The sequence below is a fragment of the Mandrillus leucophaeus genome, unplaced genomic scaffold (assembly GCF_000951045.1).
Source record: "Mandrillus leucophaeus isolate KB7577 unplaced genomic scaffold, Mleu.le_1.0 Scaffold536, whole genome shotgun sequence".
Taxonomy (NCBI): domain Eukaryota; kingdom Metazoa; phylum Chordata; class Mammalia; order Primates; family Cercopithecidae; genus Mandrillus; species Mandrillus leucophaeus.
The window spans coordinates 2193984-2214194 of record NW_012105764.1 but is presented as its reverse complement, the minus strand read 5'-3'; the positions used below and the strand labels follow the sequence as shown (position 1 = coordinate 2214194).

The following is a 20211-nucleotide window of genomic DNA, read 5'->3' as shown; positions in this document are numbered from 1 at the left end:
AAAAAAATAGTGACTCTGCTGGAATTATCCTTCTAAGAAAATAAGAAAAAAAAATAGAAATTACTTACAACTAAGAAATGGGTCAAAATAACATTACTCTGTGAGATTTAAATCTGTCAAAGATATGTGAGGATACCAGAGCTATGATTTCTTCAATTCTCTGCAAGGTAACCAAAGCAATTCCAAGAAATCTTATTTTATTAGAACTCAAATTTATTAAGTATGATGTATCTAAGGTCATAGTGGGCAGACAACTACCTTGGAAGTGGGGTTAAGAGAAGATAAAATTCAGAAGTTTGAAAGTAAGTAAAGGATAAGCAAGATTCTTTGAATCATTTACAGCACTCCACATGCACACAGAGATACAAAAGCAGCTAAAAAGGCAAGGACAAAATTAAACGGTAATGATGATTTATAGTAAGATACTCTGAGACATGACAGAAGTCTCAGTACACCAAAAGGAAAATCTTGTTTGCTCAAATTATTTGTTTCTTCTGTCTAATGAATGTAATTCTAATATACAAGCCATAACACTGGCATTTCTTTGAAATGTTGATTCAGTTTAATTATGAAAATCACCAAGGTATTTTCTAGCTGCTGCATCACTCCCTGTACTAAGATTAATCACATCAACATCATTCATTTAATCTTCAAAGAGGAAGCAGTTGTCCACAAAAGCCTTCAAATAGCTTCATTAGTGCAATTTTTCAGTCTCAAACACTTAGCTAGCAGCATATGATTGAAAGTAAGGTCATTATATTCATCTATTTCCTAATCTAATTTTTGTAATGTTTCTACATTTAATGTAGGAATGTGTAAGTGTAGAGTTTTTGCCTTGTCTTTGTTTGTGAAACTGCTCAAAATATGAAGAAAATAATGATTCTGATTATAAAATATTTGGTTGCTATGGCTTTAAGTTGTGACATTTAATGTGCAGGCCCATGACCAGTTCATTTTTTCTTTTTTCTTTATTTAATGTGAAAAGGATTGAGTGTAGAAATGCTCTGTTTTCTTGTCTCTTGTAGACAAAGAAAAACTTAGAGCATTAGAGACATCTCTGACTTCAGAAACTAGAATTACAAAAGTCATAGCAAACAAAATATCTTTGATGTTTTAAAATGCAAGATGAATTTTATATTTAAAAGCAGAAGCCTCACTTAGGCTTCTCTTTTAAGACCCATTCTTAGCATCCTTTTCTTTGTTAAGAGCATTAATATTCCCTTTCCTTATTGGAAACCAAAAGGTATCAGAGTCCCACAGAATAACACTGTCTTGTTTGGTGCACCGATCAAATCATAGTTTTAATCATTTAAAATTACGCAGTTGCAATCAAAGAGGAAGCAGTTGTCCACAACATTCTCAGAGAGACTTAGAGCAGAGCCTGGCACCAACAGGGTGTGGTGATATAGTCATTTGTAATTACTGCACCTACTCTGAAGGGTTATAAAATGTGTCAGAAAGTAAAATTTGCTGAGTCCCATTACCAAGAAGCAAAACTTACTAACTGGTGCTTTAAACTTTGCATCTTATAAAGGAATGATTTATTTGACTTTTGACTGGTCCACTTGCAGAAATCATTATATTGCAATATTCAGTGACTGTGCAAAGGGGAAAGAAAGGATAAATCATACAGAGACATTCTCAAGTTAATATCTGGCAAGCATATAATGCCAAATTTGTAAGGCAAGATCTGCCTACGATGGCATAAATAATGATGTGTATTTGCAGTTTAGTCAAAGAGATAAGGGCTTTTGATTATAAAAATAGTTCATAACCAATTGCGATGAGATGATGCAATTGTAAAAATTTTGTTTCCACAAATTATATAAAGACAACTACGACATTTTAAATATTAACCCCTTTGAATTGTTTTAAAGTATAACTATAACAGCTTTTTGTAAAACCAAATTCTAATTGACCCAATCGAATTTTAAGATAAACTATAAAGGCGAGAATAACCCCAGCTTGAAAATACCAGTTTGCCATTTGTCCAGCTATATGCAAAGTCACCAGAATAAAATAGAATTATATGAAAGAGGAGCAATAAACTACATTATTTACATGTGTTCAATATTATAATCAGAGGAAAAAGTGTGTTTTTAAATATTTGTACATGTAAAGTTTTATTATCTACTTTACATAATACTGTGTTAGACACACTGGGAAATGCAAAGATAAACTATCTTCTCTTGAGAAGCCTTTACTATGGTAGAAGAGATAGGAGCACATGTCATTACAATAAGAGGTAATGTGAAATAAGTGAAAGAAGAGGATTTTTGTCTTAAAAAATCCTAAGTTTTTATCTAAGAGTTTACAAGTAGATTCTTCCTAGCCAGAATACCGTGGAAGGTTTCCTGGCATGATGACATCTGAGCTTCAAGGAAAGGGTATTATGTTCAAAGCTCAAGATTGGGGAGAGAAGATTACATTTTATAGTTTAAAATATTTTATTTACTTTTCCCAACATTTATGCATTTGTATCATCTGCAGGGAATGATAAAACTTCTTTTGTTTTCAGAAGTGTCAAGATAATTTTTATTAAAATAAACAAATTCAAGAAGACTCAGCACTCATTCCAGTTGGCATTTCGAAAGTCTAAAATACCCATTTTAATGGTTAATGCCAAACATCTCATCCATATAATCCCTGAGCAAGTGTACTTAATCATATTTTAAAAAAATATATGGCTGCTTTTCATAATAACAAAACAAGTTTATTTCTATTTATGTACATCTGGCCGGAGACAAAAATGATCATAATTTAGAGAAAATGTTTAAAACTCTGAAGCATGCAGTTTTGTGGAGCTTGTATGGTTTCTCTCTCCCACCCTCCCTCTCTCTCTTTCTCCATACATATATATAATTCTTTCTTCAATATCTGCCTTGGATTAGAGGTAGAAGTTTGGGGGTAAAGGTGAATCTCATCAAAAGACCCGTAGTAATACAGGAATTTAAATATTATTTGTTGAAAGTAGAAAATAAAAAAATAATTAATAGAGCTTACTGAATTCATCTAATTCATACACACTTCTAATATGCTTACGGTAATTTCAACTATCATCTTAAAAGAACCTACCTTGCAATACCAGATAATATTGGGAAATCAACAAACTAAAATAGTCTTAGGAATAATGAATGTATATTCTTGTTTGCAAGCACATAAAGGATGAATATAGTCACCTTGACAAAATATGAAGAGTTCAGGAAACAGAAATGATCTTATACAAACTAATGTCTAACCTGGGTCCTATTCTGAGCCTCTCAAATGTGTCTTGCTAATATAAGAATATGCAGTGGCTCTTTTAACTCTGAGAGTAACTGAGAAGCCTCCTTCACAGAACTGTAAGGAGCTTAGAATCACCTTTCTGACCATCTTTCCTGTCTTCTATATATCCTCATAAAATATTTACTGTTCTTCTGAATGACCACTCTGATTATCCTTAGACTCCTTTCAGATTCCCTGATGATGTCATGGAAATGTTAAACCCATTATGCTAAGTTAGGACCTCCATCTGCAGTGACCTCTTGGCACACGCTTCGAGGACAGCATGATATTTTTACATAAAAGTTAGTCTTCATTCAAATCCTCAAGGCCTGATCCTGAAAAAATACTGACAGCTCAATCAACCTTAATAAATACTTAACTAGGTCCATGAAAAATAATAATAATACAGTTTCCAAAAAAAACCATTACACATTTACAATTGAGTCATAAAAATGTCTATTAAATGTACAATTATTTTACCACATTTTTATTGGAAAATAACATTTATCCTAATTTACAGGTTTAACCCAAAGGTGGTACATGACATTCCTTTTCATTAAGCTATTAGGGGAGTGATGAGCGACGGTGCCCAGCTCTAATTATCTTTAATGTAGTGTTTCAAATTGATCATGCATAATGCAATTACAAATCATAATTAAATTAATTTATATTGATTTAAGATTTTATAAGTTGTTAATAAGTACAGTACAGTATATCTATTTCCACAAGCTAACATTAATATTTTCAAACTGCCAAAGCACTTCCTTCTTTTTCCTCCAATTTCATTCTCAATTAAAAAGTTCAAAAACTTGTACCTACTTTATGTGGGTAAGGGCTAACTTCAAAACTCTAAAGGCAGTGTTGAGTATTTATAGAAATTTTCTCCAAGAAATGATGTCATATACATTTGTACATTTAGGATCATCTGAATTTAAAAATATATCTGTCTCAGAAACACTTAGACCTGCTCCATCTACTAAGCATTCTGTTTGCCATACCTGCCTTCACGGCTTATTAGTATTGTCTGTGCACATAGTACTAGTTTCTCAATACGTGTTCTAATTGAGTGACTGACTTGGGAAAACCAAAGGAAACCAATGTAAATGCAAAAGTACTTTCCTCGACATTACTGATGGTTGCAGAAGAATCTGGAAGCCAAGGGGAAGCCCAAGCTAACGCTGTCCAGGCAAGAAAGCCCAGGGAATTGGAGCTGTTTACATACTTCCCTTCTCTCCTCACCCAACTACATTTAAGAAATAAAATTCCTTCAGAAATCTCTACATAGAAAGCAAAGTGGACAATCAACGAGTGGATAATCCACAAATTCCAAGAACATTTCCTTTCTCTTATTTCTCTCTAGAACTAAAGGAGAGGTGGAAGAAAGGAAGGGCGTGAGAAAGGGAGCAGGATGGATTGACCCTGAAAGCCCCATCACTGTTTTTTCAACAGAAACAAATATTAGACAAATGTGTCGATTCACTCTGACCAGTTTTTTTCATATACTAAAGAATTATTCCTTCACCTCCTCATACCTGAACTATACATCCAGTCTGATTCGTGGCATGACCCAGAGAAACATAACCTGGTCCTTCCACTTTCCACAAGCCTTGGAACTGTGGTTAGGGTTATGTGAATTTGTTGCTCTCAGGCGGCTGAGCCTACAATTGAGGATTCTTCCCGCTCCCCGCCCCCGCCATCCCCAACGGTGCCTTTCTCTGAATGTGTTAAATGCCTTAAGGTCCTACGAGGGGAAAATGAAAATTTGAAGTAATTAAACTTAGGTGGACTGGATTGGAAATGGAAGTGACATGTTTATGAGAAAGGTATAGGAATGGTTATTATAAGGTATAGTTTCCTGGAACCCAACATCCTCCCTGTAAGGACTGGTCACTAACACCATGGGCGTGCCCGCCCTAAGCAAGTAGAGACAGGAAGTCTGCGTAAAACCCCAGACAGGCTCTTCAGTGCCAGGTGTGCTGCTCACTAGCGACCCCTCGAGGTCTTAGAGGGAAGAGAGCACATGCGGAAGAGTGCTGGGGACGATTGCTGGGGCGAGAAGCCCACCAGGCTGACTGCTCCATCAGGGAGCATCGCAAGCTTGGGGTGCGAAAGCCTCTCCGCCGCCAACCAGTCAGTCCTGCCCTGTGTATACGCGTCGCCAGAGCTCGGCGCAGGGATCGAGCTCCGAGTGGCCCAGACGGGGAGGCTCAGAAATGCACTGGGAAAGCACTCCCCTCATCACAAGACCGAAAAAGAAAGAAAGAAACTCGAGGTCTCAGGGATCCCAAGCATGAAATGAATGGGAGAGAAAAGTCTGAGGAAAAAACATGCGAACACGGAAACTCAACTGGAACCTGCGCGGGACTTCGAGGGGCAGAAAATCTCCAGGGCAGGGCTAGGGTGGAGGCAGTGGGAGTCAGAGACCCTCCCTGTTTATTGATCACCTTTGGCATGAAATCTCTTGTATATGGGTTCGGACCATCGCGAAGGTTTCAGACACAAACAAGCTACAGCAACACTTTCTCTACACATCTCCTAGTTATTGAATAGTACAAACACACATACACACACACACACACACACACGCAGCCCTGAGCAAGAAGGCAAAAGAGAATCCAAAACTTGAGCAGGTCGCCAGGCCCTTTTCCTCTCTGAGCCAAAGTATGCCCAGTCTACACCCCTGCCCCACCACCCCAGCCACGAGGGTGGGACTGCGTCCATAGGACGCACCTCGCAGACAATGCAGCCTCCGTCCAGTTGTTCCAGCTTCCCGAGGCCCCAGCTGACCCAGTTCCAACGCCAACTGGCAAAAGTAGTTTTCTAGTCTGCCTTCTGAAGACGTCTTTTTTTATCCAAGTACTTTTGCCATAATATATGGGTAGTGTCTCACTTTCCCCAACTCTACAATGGACTCAAATGGACTGTTTTGCCTTTCACCAAAGATTTGAGAAAGATTATTGAGTTGTGGAGAGGTTTTTGCACTAAAAAGATTCTTGAAGGAGAAGGAGTAGGAGAGAAGCAATCGAATATTTTCAAGCAATATCCAAACAGGCTGCTAGACTGGGGAATAAAATTAATTCAATCAAATATAACACTTTATTTTCCTTAATTAATAATACTCAGAGATGGTGATATGGATTTCATTAGACTTGAGTTACAGTTTGGTTGTAGACCCAACACTGCATGAATTCTGTGTGCGCTATTCCTGAGACTGGGCTGAAGCCTTCCCCTACAGGAATTAGGACATTTTCGGGGAAGGTTGGATAATCCATTAATAGAAGAACTATTAAAAAAAAAAAACTCGTTTTAATAAAGTCTTCCAGTTGAAGCTAAATTTTAGTATTTGTCTGAGAAAAGTGGGTTCGGTTGTGTCTGTGTGTGTGTGTGTGTTTCCTTTTGGCATCGGTATGTATGATTTGCAATCCAGGTTGTTAAGTTTCCAAGCAGGAACCAGTTAAAAATGCATGGATTCTATTATATGTACAATTTAATCACAAGGTATTTAAAATAGACATTTCCATCTAAAATCCAATCCGAAATCAACACAGTTCCTCCAGGCATTAGATGATCATCTCGATTTTGCATTTGTAAACTGGGAGAAATAAATGTGACTTGTGGATACCAAGAGGTCAAGTACGGCTGCTCAAATATTTTTCTTACAAAATGACGGATTTATTAGACAAATAAGTAGCCCGGCTGATGCAAAACCCCCAGTGATTGAATTTTGACGTTAAGTCAACAACAACTCGAACTACATCAGTGGTTCAAGATTTAGTTATGATGGTAGAGATTACTGAACAAATAAGAGCCAGAAATGAATACAGATTTCTGAGGATCTGCCCCTGGCACCCTCTTCTTGACATTCTCTTCCATATGCTCCCCCATTCATACTGTATTATAATTAAAGGACTTAGCTATGCCTTGTGATTGGAAAGGAACTTTAAAATAATTAGGCATATTTTCCTGTTTTTTATAAAAAGAGCAGGCTCAGGGAGAAGAAAACCAATTCAGTTTCATAATAAATTCCTTTTTGGCCTGAAAGTCACCCAACATTAGAAGGCAGGTAGCATTCAGTGGGTGTTTTTCTTTCTCTCTCTCTCTCTTTTTCAGATTTTATTTTCATTAAGAATTTTGATAACCTACTCTTTCTCTACCCCAGCCGCCACCATGCCCCCATCCCTCTTCCTCACTTTCCTATGAAACACCACTTTCTAAAATATTTGAGGACTTGGGCTTTAGTATCCCACAGAAGATCAGAATCTACTGCTAAATAATTAAATCGCCGGTAGATTTCTAGGAGTATTTAGATTTCACCTCTCCTGGGTCAATGGCTGCCCTCCCGCCCGCTCTTCCCTAGTCCCTCCCTGGAGCTGGCCGCGGTGCTGAAAACCTTGCGTGACTCATGTGAAAAGGGAGGGCACCACTCATGGAGGATTTGGAGGAATTACTTATCTTTGCTCTTCATGAAAGGAGACTTAAATAATTGAGACTACATTTAAACATAAAGCAGTTCATTTTCATCTTTTCATGGAGAAAGGGACTGATCTGCTTCTAGTGTGAAAATATGCCTTTTATTTATTCTATGTGTGACTTCCTTATTGTAGTGGAATCGTGACTCAATTTTCATTTGAGTCTTGTGGAGCCAGCCAAGAATCCATTCCTTACACCTTCTTCTCTTATTCTGCGATTTTTCAGTTATAGTTTGGTTCCTTCTAGTTCATGGAACTGCTTATTTTGCAGAGACAAATCTATATTTGATTTTAAGAATTCATCTGATCAAGGGCTTGAAACAATTTCTCTTTGTAGATAGAAATTTGTTCTTTGGGTATCCAGGCACAAACCGCTAGAGGCAATAAACTGGTGCCAGATTTTTATCCTAGATTTTATTTAAATACAATAATAATTCCACTCTGTAAAATAAATTGTCCATCCAGGTTTCTCTCCCAGTTTGCCATATATCTCTCCCGTGTATGCATGTACGGCTAATTTGTACAAATGTTTTACTTGTGCTGGGTTCTAAATCATCTATTGCATTGGTTATTTTCCTGATAAATAAACCCGGACATCCAAAATTACTAACCCTATAATAGTAATAGAATTCACTAAGTAGAACGAAATGTTTCATAATTTTTTTACCACTCCCAAGGATTGAATAATAAATTGTGAAAATGAAGCTCTTGTATTAGGGAGGGGGATGTCGTTCTCTTTTCTTCTTCCTTTTAAAATACTGAGTAGTATTTTCAGTCTAACAGTACATCTGTTTACAGTTTGCCTGAACTTGTTTCTGAATTTATATTTCAATATGCTCTTTAGGATGCAAAATTCCTGTCAAATTAAAGAGTGTTCATGTCTTGCCCGCTTCTAGCAAATCACTTGCAGCACCTAATAAATCCAGCTGGGGTTCCTTCCATGGCCTGATGCTGCTGAAATCATTATTGTCCTGCCTTGTTTCATGTCAGAGGCCTCTTCGCCTCATCTGTCATGAAACCAATTTCACTTTATTTACATCCATTTGCTAGTTTAATTACTGTGCTGATGAATAGCCTGAAGGAATTAAGTTACGAGTCTTTGGAAACCCAAAGAGACAGATATATGGGCTACCTTTTAACTACAGGGAAAGAAATGAAGGCTAGTGGCATGCACCAAAATTTGAAGATAATAAGTGTTTCTCCCTACCTGCTACTGTTGAAATTCAGGATGATTCTTTCTTATGTATTCGTCATCTCCTGGATGAAATATAGTGCTTTAGAATCTGTCATATTTACAGATTGACTGCAGTTCTCTACAATACAATTTTCTATTTTTAAACTGTCTTTTTTTTTTTTAACTAAAAGAGTCACAGATAATTTACTAGCCAAACCAAATAATCTGTAACAGTGGTGTTTTTAATTAAAAACACCTACCAATATTAACCTGTCCCTGTAACTGAGCACTTATTTCTATATAAAGATAGACAGGTGCCCTTGTGAAAATACAGAATATTTAATACCTCACATCTAAAACATAGTACAAAATACTCCACTTTTATACTGCAAATATTGTAACAGATCTCACTATATAATTTTTGTTTCTTATTGAGTACAATTTCACAATTATCTTTTTTCATTTAATCTTGCACTTTTTTCACAATTATCTTCTTTAATGTATTTTTGAATCATAAATAAAAACATTCTGTTGCCTGTCTCTTTTACATGTCCAATACAATAGAGCACTATCAGTCTACGTTAATGACACAGGGCTTATGGGGTGGGTGAATAATCTGTGTTCTCAATATATATAAATAGTCAACATTTACATATGTATTTTAAGCCTAAGATGAATAAACTTTTCAGTAATTCTATTATCTTATAAATTAACTACTGCAGTGTAAACCTACTAATTATGACAATATTAAAAAGTCATTTTCAAGGGTATTCTTTCTTAAATGCTATCACTAATTACAGATTTTTTAACTAAAAGTTGATAGTCCAGAAATTAAGTATTCTTGTGGCCCATTATTAAAACAATAAGTAAATATGCTTGAATTGACTTTTTATTTTATATTTTCTCTATCCTCAGGTAGCATTGCACATGAAAAGAATGTAACTTTTAAATCCAAGAATCTATAGGTTTTCCTTTCATTGCTCTGTTTCTGATGTAGGTCTGATATTTTAAAATCTGTACTTCCATTTGATTTCCCTAAAATGAATTAGTTTAAGACACATGACAAATATGGTCATTATTTCAAGAAAGAATTCAAACATTTTTCTTACACACTTAGTATACTTACTCATTTATGCCCTCTCCATGCTGAGTATAAAACTACATCTAAGATTTTGCAAACTTTCTAAACTAGTTATTTAACTTAAAACAATTTTAAATACGCAAAGGCAAGAGATATTACTGAACAACAAAGAAATGAAAAAGATAGAACTTTTAATGTTTTCACATTTCTTCTTCTAAAAGAATAAAGTAATATTTTCTATCCTGTATATTTTGCAGTTTCATTTATCATAAAGCCAGCTTAAAGGAAGAAACAAAAATGTTAACACATTACATTTACTCTCAGAAGAACTAAAAAAAGTGAAAACTCTACTGTCCATGCAGATATATATTAATAAATTATATATTCATAACAAATCCCTCAGGCACCTCCCTCCTTGACCTTCTTACATCCCCTAAACATACAATTTCCCTATTCTCCTCCTACTACTTCTAATAAAGCACATTTATAAAACAATGTACATAACAAAAATAACTTTTGTGCCAACAGAGTCTTGCCTATAAAAGTTTTGCAGTAAAGCAAACCCAAATAAGACCCTTCAGGTAAAATATCCATCTGTTTCAGTAGAACCAAATGCTATGCCAATAATTTGGTAGACATTTATGAACAGTCTTTAACTTGACAGCAAAGAAATTTTATTGATGGAATCTTCTTTAGATATTTTTATTCATTTTTTATTTAAAAAATGAAAACATGTGAGTTTTAAATGCTTTTTTTCTTTGCCCCTCCTCCTCCCCCATCTCTCTCATTCTCCCCCCTTCTGAAGACCCTCTCCTTCCTCTCCAGCTCTTTTTGATTAATAGATCCATGTGGCTAACGGCCTGACATATGGTGTGCGAAGCAGCTTGAGATAGTACCTAAGGCATCCCCTACGGCCATTAACATATTAGGGGCTTATGTGCAGTCAGACAGTCAGACCTCATTGAGAGCCAGCATTTTCAGAAAGGCTGCACCCCAGAGCTGTTTGATAGAGAGTTTCAATAATGCACAACTCTTCAATTTTAAGGGAGTTGCTTCTGGTGCTGAAACACTGGGACAGAAGCAGAATAAAGTTTGGAAATAAGACTCAGTTACATTCAACAGCAACGGTGAAAAATGTGCTTACATCTGTTTGCATATGGATATGCACGTGGAGGCACAGCTTCAAGCTCACAAACACACACCAGCTCCTGAGTATTATCAGTAAACAGGCAACGTCAGCTGCCTGGATTTATTTTGTTTAAAGATTTATTTTGCTTAGTCTTCTTTATACCCAGAATACTAGCATTACAGTAACAGTTCAGTTACTGATAGAGATTTAAAAAGCAAAAACAAAACACAGCATCATATTTAAGAAAGACACTGCTCTGATCATGTACTTTGATTTTTTTCTCTAGTAGAAGAAATTAAGTGCATTTTTATATCTGTCGTAGCCTCAAAACAAGAAAAACAGGAAGAAAGTAATGAAAATTTAACGTTAAAGAATGCGATCGTGTTTTAAAAGCATTTACAGGTCAAATCTATGGAGAGGTAATCAATCTTATTCTACAAAATCTGAAAGTTTACAAACAAAAAGTCTTGACAACTCTGAAAGCTGGGAAAAAAAACTCTAGGATAGTTGTGTGTGTGTGTGCGCGCGCGCTCATGTGTGTATTTGTATGTATATTATTTGTATATATACGAATATAAATTTGGGACAAGCGAAATGATATTCAAAATCAAAGCATATATCACACTTGAAGGTTATTTAATTCACTTTAACCTCGTAACTGAAGCTTGAAATTCGCTTTGCCCATGTTTTTCTCTTTCCAGCCTCCTGCTGATAAACCACTGTACCCCTTTTGAACTGTACTCTAGCTGTTTGCTTGGCAAATAAATGCTGTTCCGCCCTATTAAACCTTTTAGGTAGTTTCATCTTCGGATTCTCAAATACAGAGCTAATAAGGAGGTGCTTTGATGCTGTTTTACTTTCAAACTATAGCCCCGAGGCGTTAAAACGCGCAAAAGGTAACTGGAAAAGTAAATTGCCACGAGCAAGGCGCACCCTCCCTTTCAAAACCGCTCCAACCCTCTGGGTGCACTGCGTGGAAGCCGAAAATCTCCCTGGTCCTGTGCAGAACCACGTCCCGTTGGCAGCCCCTGGGGTTCTGAACCGGTGCCACATTACCAGGGGAGTAAGGAGAAACGAGGCACTTTTAAGTTTAAAAGCCCTGGAATCCCTTGGGCTTTTAAAGACAGAGGTAGGGCCCGGAAAGCTTTACAAAAGTTGATTCTGGGCAAACAAATATCAGGTGAAGATTAGGAACCAGCAACTTGCTTAAGCAGTCAGTATTAAAACTTTTGCATAAGGCGTGGCAGTGGTGCACGAGAGAATCCGCTTCTCGGCGCTAAGGCTGTTTTCAAGCCTCCGGTTCAGATAACACTCTGGAAAGAAGACCCCGGCGCGTACTCCCGCGTCGAATACAATGGAGTCCCTCTCCCCACAGTCAGCGCGCGCGCGCGCGCGCGCGCACACACACACACACACACACACACACACACACACACGATCCTTTAGTTTCACATAAGCAAATGAAACAATTGAAACATATCTGTTTTATTTAAAACTGGGATGAAAGCGTCTGCCGTTCAAGGGCGTCAAAGGCGTCACATTAAGATAAATTTTCAGAAGAAACGCAAGCCCTCGGGAAATACCTCTGCCCAGAGTCAAATGGATCCTACCTGCTTTTTTAAATGCCTGCATTTCCAATGCTAACTCATACAACACATTTTACAATTGTGCAAAGTGCAGGACAGTTGAGCCCCAATGTCAGCCTCGGAGCTCCTTGTCACATTCAGCTTCTTTTTCTTTCTCTTTCTTTCATCACAACAACGCTATGGTGAAGTCACTTAAGTGATCAAAATTAACATAAATCATTATTAGTTATTAGGATTTGCTCTAAATTACACTGTGAATATCGTACCAGCCCCATCTGCCGCCCCTGCTCTCGCAGCAATAGATTGCAGATAAAATAAATGTCCTTACCCCATTAGAAGGTTCCTGTCTCTGTAGCCAAAAGCCAAACAAAAGCAATAAATACCGGGCTTTTTCTCTCCACTATTCAGCTGTGACTCTTTTCATCAGCTCTTCCTCTAGAAAAGCTCAATAGCTGCCTGAAAATATTGCATTTTATATCACCAAAGGGCGATTAATATTGCATTAACTGTATTTAACATTTTTTAAGCGTGAGTAATCTACAATGAGTTAGTTTTCGGTTAGTAAGGACAGGGGGTATCAGACCTACTGCAGACCACTTAAGATATCCGTACGATTGTATTATTTGTCTCACACGTAGATAAATATATATATATATATGGTTAGTGTGTACCACGATGTTTGAAGTGAAAGAGGCCGTGCTAATGGTCTGCTTAAAGTATTCTGACACTGTCTGGAGACAACCAGGTCTCTGCCTTCATTAAATGTTTATTGTCAACACTTGGTGGGGGCGGGGAGAGGGAGAAACTGGTTTAAGTGAATTTCCACGGCTGGAAATTGGCAACACTTTGTTTTATTCTAATCTATGTCTACAAAAGTTTGTACATATTATACTGCATTGAGGCCAGGCGTCAGAGGTATAAAACAAACTTTTGTTTGTAATTCCTTTTACCTAATCAATGCGAGGAGTCTCTCTTTCTCCACCACTCGTTTTGACAACTTTCGTTCCACGCTGGTTTTTTTTTTTTTTTTCCCCCCCCTCAATCTGAAAGCGACTATCTTTCGCTGATGAGGCTTGGGGAGGGGACTAGGACGTGGGCGCTTCTCCTCCCCAGCCGTCGGTTCGCGGGAGCGGGATGCTGGTCTCAACACTAGGGCTATATCGGTTACTCACCGAACCGAGATTTTCAAATTCAGCTTTGCGATTCAGAATCCCACTGAATTCCCCGGGACGAAAGCCTAGCGGCCAGGCTGCATTTCGCCCCGGGTATAAATCCTTGCCGGATAAATCCAAATCTGTAGCAGGGTTTTGGTAACATGCACCTTAGCAACAAAACAAAACCCAAGCTCGTATGCCTCCCAATTCTTTTCAAAAGGTGTACGGCAGTTGTGAAAGTTTTGTGGTGCTTAAGGAGACTGTTGACTTACGCAACTGGGGAGAGGGTTCTTTTAACCGCTTTGAGGTACTGGTCCATCCTTTCTCTCTCAGAACGTCCTCAAGGGCACGTAAGAGTTGGAGGGGACCTCCGGGAGCGCCTAATTTTGAGCCGCGGAACTTCTGCCCACCTCTCTGAGGGGACCAGGCGCGCGCCAACACGCATGTGCGGGCTCTGCGCGCTCTCCGCGCGCTCGGTGCGCGCTTCTTCCTTCCCGGCTCCCCGCGGTGCGCACCACTCCCCGCTGGCCGCTCTGCGCACGCGCGCCGGATGCCCCGGCCTAGGGCAGTTAACCTTCTCCGGTTCTCCCCGGCCCAGCCGAATCCACCCCAGGGCCAGCAGGCCGGTGGCTGTCCTGCAGTCCGAGCGGAGCTGCCACCTCGGGCAGCGGGAAGCCTGTGGGCTGCTGCTTCTCCAGGCAGGCGGCTGAGGGGTGCAGGCAGGAAGCGCAGTGGTCCCTTCGCAGCCGCCCGGAGAACCGCGGCTGGTGCCCTTGAAGGCGCTGGGACGCCAGGGTTGGGTGGGTGGGTGAACAAGAACCCTGCGTGAGTGAGGGGAGGGCGGGTCCCCTCCTGGCTTCAAATTCAACCCAATCAGCTCTGCCTGTGGTTTGAAACTGCACACGCCGACCCACCCGCCCCAAAGTCTGAAAGTTATGCCCGGGAGACCTGCAAGCGGCGGAGTGCAGCTGGAGAGGGAGCTGCCCCATGAGGCAGCCTCCAAAATAACTCTCGGAGTCCGAACAGTGCTGGGCCGCTGAAGTTTACAGCCTCCGATCCGCGCCCAGCCCTGCAGATCCACCGGATTTCGGGGAGGGAATCGGGGGGCTGCCCCGTCTTCCCATAAAGCTGACTTGACAACAATTACGAAAGTTTTTAATTAGCTTCTTGTTATCATTCATTTTATTAATTTCCAGAACTCTCCGGCCATAAATTATTCAAAGGGTAAGCCAACCCGAGTGGGGCAGCCGCCCGCCTTCCCCACACGCGCCGCGCTGGCTCTGGCCGCTCCGCTCACCCGGTGCCCTGTGAGCCAGCCCCGTGCCAGAAGCCGCGGTGGCACGATGGTTTGATCAAACATTAAATAATGTAATGTTTGCGACACGGCTTATCTCGCAAGTGGAAAAGAGGGCCTTGTGAGAATTAGAATTCGGCTGCTATTTTAAAAAATCAATTAAGCTTGTGGTCTTTTTTGAAACAGCTCGAAAGGACCGCGTGGCTGTCATCGTGGCGCTAAGACTGAGATGGCAATAACACCGATGGCAGAACTGTACCAGTATTAATTGTCATCACCTTTATGATCCCACCAAGGCCGTTCGAATGGGGTGGGAAACGCTAGTTTTAGCCAGGATCAGAAGACCCAGTTCCAACTTCACAGACGAAAAACTGCGAAAGCCTACCAACGTGAAAGATGAGTAGGGATGCTTCATGCAGATGCCAGGTGGGATCAGGAGAGGCAGGGGCGGCGAGGCAGGGGCGGCGGGGCAGGGGCAGAGGGCAGGGCTCGCTCAGTGAGTCCTACGGGCTTGGGGCGCCCTATTCTCTCACGTGCCCGGCCACGTGTAGGAACCCAACCGAAGTAGTCTCATTATCACAAGAAAACAAAAATCGATACAATCATGGCAGTGGGTGCCTACAGTTTATTTATGAAAGTGTAATAGAAGTTGAGAGCAATTTCAGAACACGCATTAAACAAAAATTATTCAGAAGTTAGTTGATGGGTCTTGAGGACATCATTTTTTTAGACCTACAGAAGGAACAGGACCTGGAGCTAGAAATGGGGAAAAGAAGAAATTTAAGACTAATGGATGGCATAAATGTGGCAGATGATTTAATGCTTATTTGTCTTTTGCTTTTCCTATTCCACCGCCGCCGCCGCCTGGATTTCCTGAGAAGCTGAAATGCAAACGGAGCCCAATTTTCCCACTCTCTCAAATTTATTTTGAGATTATTCTTTAAAAGAATCCGAGACACACATTTAATCATATTCACCCCAAAATTGGTGGAGGAATCCGCTTAGAGTGAACTTCTCTTCAGAACTAGAAAACTCTGAAAGGCCAAACTATCACTGATTGACACCCACCACTTCAATGATAGTTTGGCCTCCTCAGGAGGTCACTTTTTGTTTGTTTTTTTATGGATTCACAGTTAAAGGCATCTTAGAAAATAGTCTTATTACTCCTTCAAGCCATATATAGATTCGCTCACCAGAAAGCAAAGCATTGTTTGTTTTGCAGTTTCCTACTACATAAAATAGGAAATTCATTTTCATGATGTTTTATTAACATAATACTCTTATTTTTACTTGGTAAGGGTTTATTTAAAGCAAATCCTTAAATTCTTAATACCTACATTGGTCATTATTATGTAATACACATGTATTTGCCTGCAACATTTCTGCTTGAGGCAGACTTAAAAAAACAAACAAAAAAACAAAAAACAAAAAAAAACACCACCTTTTGTAAATCTTTTCATTTGTTCAGTCCTAGTTTTCCAACAATGAAATCCAGTCATACTTTTCTATAGAATAACAATTTTTTTTACAAATGCATTTTATTTAAAACTGATGATATTTCAAGTCAATAACAACAAAAACAACTCAACTTTTTATGGAAGAGTTCTATTTTTAAAAATACCTCTAGTGCTGTTTTTTTTTTTTAAACAACTGTTTAAAATCACAGCTTTTAAAATGTACTATTCTTTTTGAACATCAAGTGTTTTGCTTCACAGATTTGCGGGTGATATTAAAAAGATTTGGCTAAAATGACTTCAGATGATATAATCCCAGCTCTTAAGAAACTTTGTACATCTGGCATCTGATCTAGTCCCAAGTTACCAAGAAATAGAGACTCTCTGGTCACTCTGGAGCAGTAGGTGGCACACTAAATGTTTTAAAATGTATTAACCTCCAAAGAAAAGCCATTTAGTTACTAGGTGTTTTTAGGCGAGAATATCACATCTAAACCTCCAAATGCCTCTGTCCCTGACCCTAAATTTAAATGTTTTTTGGGTGCCTGGTTATTTATTGGTTTTCACCACTCTGGATCAAGTGCTGTGGTTTAAGAGTTTCTGCAGTTAAAAAATAATAACTTTTATAAACACAGGCAACTAATATAGAATTCATTTTATTTAGAGCACCACTTTTCATGAGTTATCTGAAAGCGAATTCTGATTCAGCAAAAAAATACATTCTCAATCTTTCCCCTCTTTTCATCCCCCTTCAACACCCTCCCCTCCCCCCATTTCTTTGTTTTTTTTTTTTTTTTGTTTATTTGTTTGGTTGGTTGGTTGGGGTTTTTTTGGCTATATTGTCTCATTTGTTGAAAGGTTCTACCAGGACCTGGCCCAGTATAAACACAAAAATGCACCCAAATCATAAAACTGCTCTTCTTTCAGTTATGTTTTATTTGTAAGTGTACTGGGACACATCCCCCTGTTGTATTTTGGCGCACAGAATTGGTTCTGATAGAAGTAAGGGAGGGGAAAGGTAAAAGAGAAAAGACATAACCAAGGAGAAAGCTCAGCAGACATACATGGACAGGTAGATCAATCCGTGAGACATTTCAGGATGAACACTGGCAGTTTGTAACCACTGTGTGAGTGTGTGCATTAAATAAAATATTTACAATAATCTTCCTTTTTTCCTTTTCCTTTGAATACAAGAATATGACAAAAATGTTGTGTTTTCAGTGGAAACAGGCAGTAGACTGTGAAATCACACTATCCACAAAACGGTCTACCAGAAAGCTAGCCCAGTTTAGTGCTCAGTTTCAAATGCATAGAATGTTTGCCCTGCAAACAATGATATACAACATAATTAAATAAATAATGCCTAACCAGAGTGAGACCTAATTGTGTTTCTTTCCACACCTTTCAGATCATGCATGATTTCAGTCTTGTTAATCGGCAGGTTTTTTCTTTTCTCATTTGTTCTGTTTTCAATGTTTTAGTTATGATTAAAGGATGGTAACAAACCATCTCTACAAGAGATCCAAAGAGTATCTTGTACACAAAGCAGGCATTTTACCTCACCACCTTCAACAATCTTATTTTTTAAAATCCACCAGCAGCTTGTAAGGTACCTGATTATTACTATGAAATACTATACATGATTTTCTATTTGGGAGACTGGTAGTGCAAATTAAAGTTCTTGCTACCCAACATTTATCCCCAGTAATAAATGACTCTCGAATAATAAGAACAAGTAAAAGGAAACACAGTTGTTCTGTTTTCCCCCAACATGCAGACCTCTTTGAAACAAATGGGGGTGGGGGCACTTTAAATCTGTCTTCTTTTCTGGGATTTAGGTGATTTTCTCACAGCCAAGTCCTGCTCCAACAGAAAGCAGGAACTTCTCAACATTTCTATAATTTCATGTTCTCCAAGAGAAGAAGAAAGGGGACCTAGAAGAGCAAGATGAGAGAGTATCTCTCCTAATAACTTTCACCCCATCAGTCTATTTGAATCAACAGGAAAAAAAAAATCACTAGTTTAAACCTCTCTAAAAAATAAAAAATAAAACTGAAAGGGTAAAACTTCTATGAGTGGGAAAAAAAAGCTTATTTTGAAATTGTCTAAAACTGTATCTTCGACATAAGAGAAAAAAAAAAAAAAACTGTTGTTAAAATTGTTTCATTTACCTAGAATAAGATATTTCGAAGTCCCGGAATTCTACTTTTTAGTTAGCTCAAAGACTATGCCCCGATCTCCAAAGACCCCCACCCCACCAGGACCAGGCCACCAGAGTGTAGGCAGGGCCAGGGGAAAACCTGGATTCCACCTAAGCAAGCAGCCAGGCTCCCCCTGACCCTGTCTTTTCAGCTGTGCTCCCACTCACTTCCCGGGATTGGAGAGCAGCCATTGGCTTCTCATTGGAACGGAGGAAATAAAGAGGATATGGATGGGGTGGAGGTGAGATTTGGAGGGAAAAATTAAACACGCAGACAGAACAACTAGCTTTGATACCCAGAACTTCAACTTCCGGCTCATTTGGTTTTCGTTTTTGACTCAGTTTGTGTGTGTAGGGTTGGGGAGGTGGTAATAATGGTGGTGCTCTTTTTTCTCTTCCATGGGGGGAAATGAAGCTGCAGATTATGGCTCCCCGGAGTTAAAATTTCTAAAGCATTTTCCTTTGCTTTTGTTCTGTGTTGTTTTAGTTTATCTTTATTTGTCTAGTTTTTGGTGGTTGGTGGGTTTGTTTTTGTACATAGTTCCTTGGTCCCCAGGAGATTTAGGTAAGTGTCTCTGGTCAAAAACAGTCCATTTTCCTATCCTTCCCGCGTCTCCCCCCACCCAAACCCCAGAACCATCCTGCTCCTTAAAACCCCTGCTCGGGTCTCCTCTTTCCTTCCCCCCACTCCCCACTCATCCTAATGCTCTCCCCCTTCTCCCCTACCCTATACTCCAATCCCCACAGCCAGCATCCCAGTCCTCAAGGCTGGGGGACAGCAAAGGCAGGCAAATCAGAGAGAGGGTGGAGGAAAGACAGCGAGGAGGGACTCCCCAAACGCAGGCAGGATAACGGACACTCCAAATCCGAGGGGAGGCAAGCAGAGGAAAGCCCCCCAAAAACGCCTCCTCAGCTCCCCACTCTGTCCCGCCCGACACCTCCCAGCCCACTCAGTAAGTGGCAGAGAATTTCATCCGCTTCTGCTTCTGTCTCTGGTTGCAAAACCACACCCGCACCACATTCTTTTTGAGGTCCAGTTTCTCGGCGATGGCGGCGATCTTCTCGGACGAGGGCCGGGGCTGCACGGCGAAGTAGGCCTCGAGGGAGCGCTTCTCAGGCGCGGCGATGGAAGTCCGCTTGCGCTTCTTCTCTCCGCCGTTGAAGAGCTCGGGCTTGTTCATTTTCTCGCGCTGGGCGCCCTCGGCCTCCTCGAGCCACGCCTGCAGGATGGGCTTGAGCGCGATCATGTTGTTGTGCGAGAGCGTGAGCGACTCGAACCTGCAGATGGTGCTCTGGCTGAGTGAGCCCACGCCCGGGATCTTGAGGTTGGCCAACGCCGAGCCCACGTCGGCCTGCGTCACGCCCAGCTTGATGCGCCGCTGCTTGAAGCGCTCGGCGAACGCCTC

General features: G+C 39.9%; 1 protein-coding gene across 1 annotated transcript in view; it reads right to left on the bottom strand.

Annotated features, from left to right (window-relative positions):
• Window positions 1–19755: 19755 nt before the first annotated feature.
• Window positions 19756–20211, bottom strand: part of POU4F1 (POU class 4 homeobox 1) — a 2122-nt gene continuing 1666 nt past the window's right edge. The window contains exon 3 of the mRNA XM_011997301.1: window positions 19756–20208. Within this exon, the coding sequence (XP_011852691.1) occupies window positions 19756–20208 (453 nt within the window). The remainder of the gene's footprint in view (window positions 20209–20211) is intronic.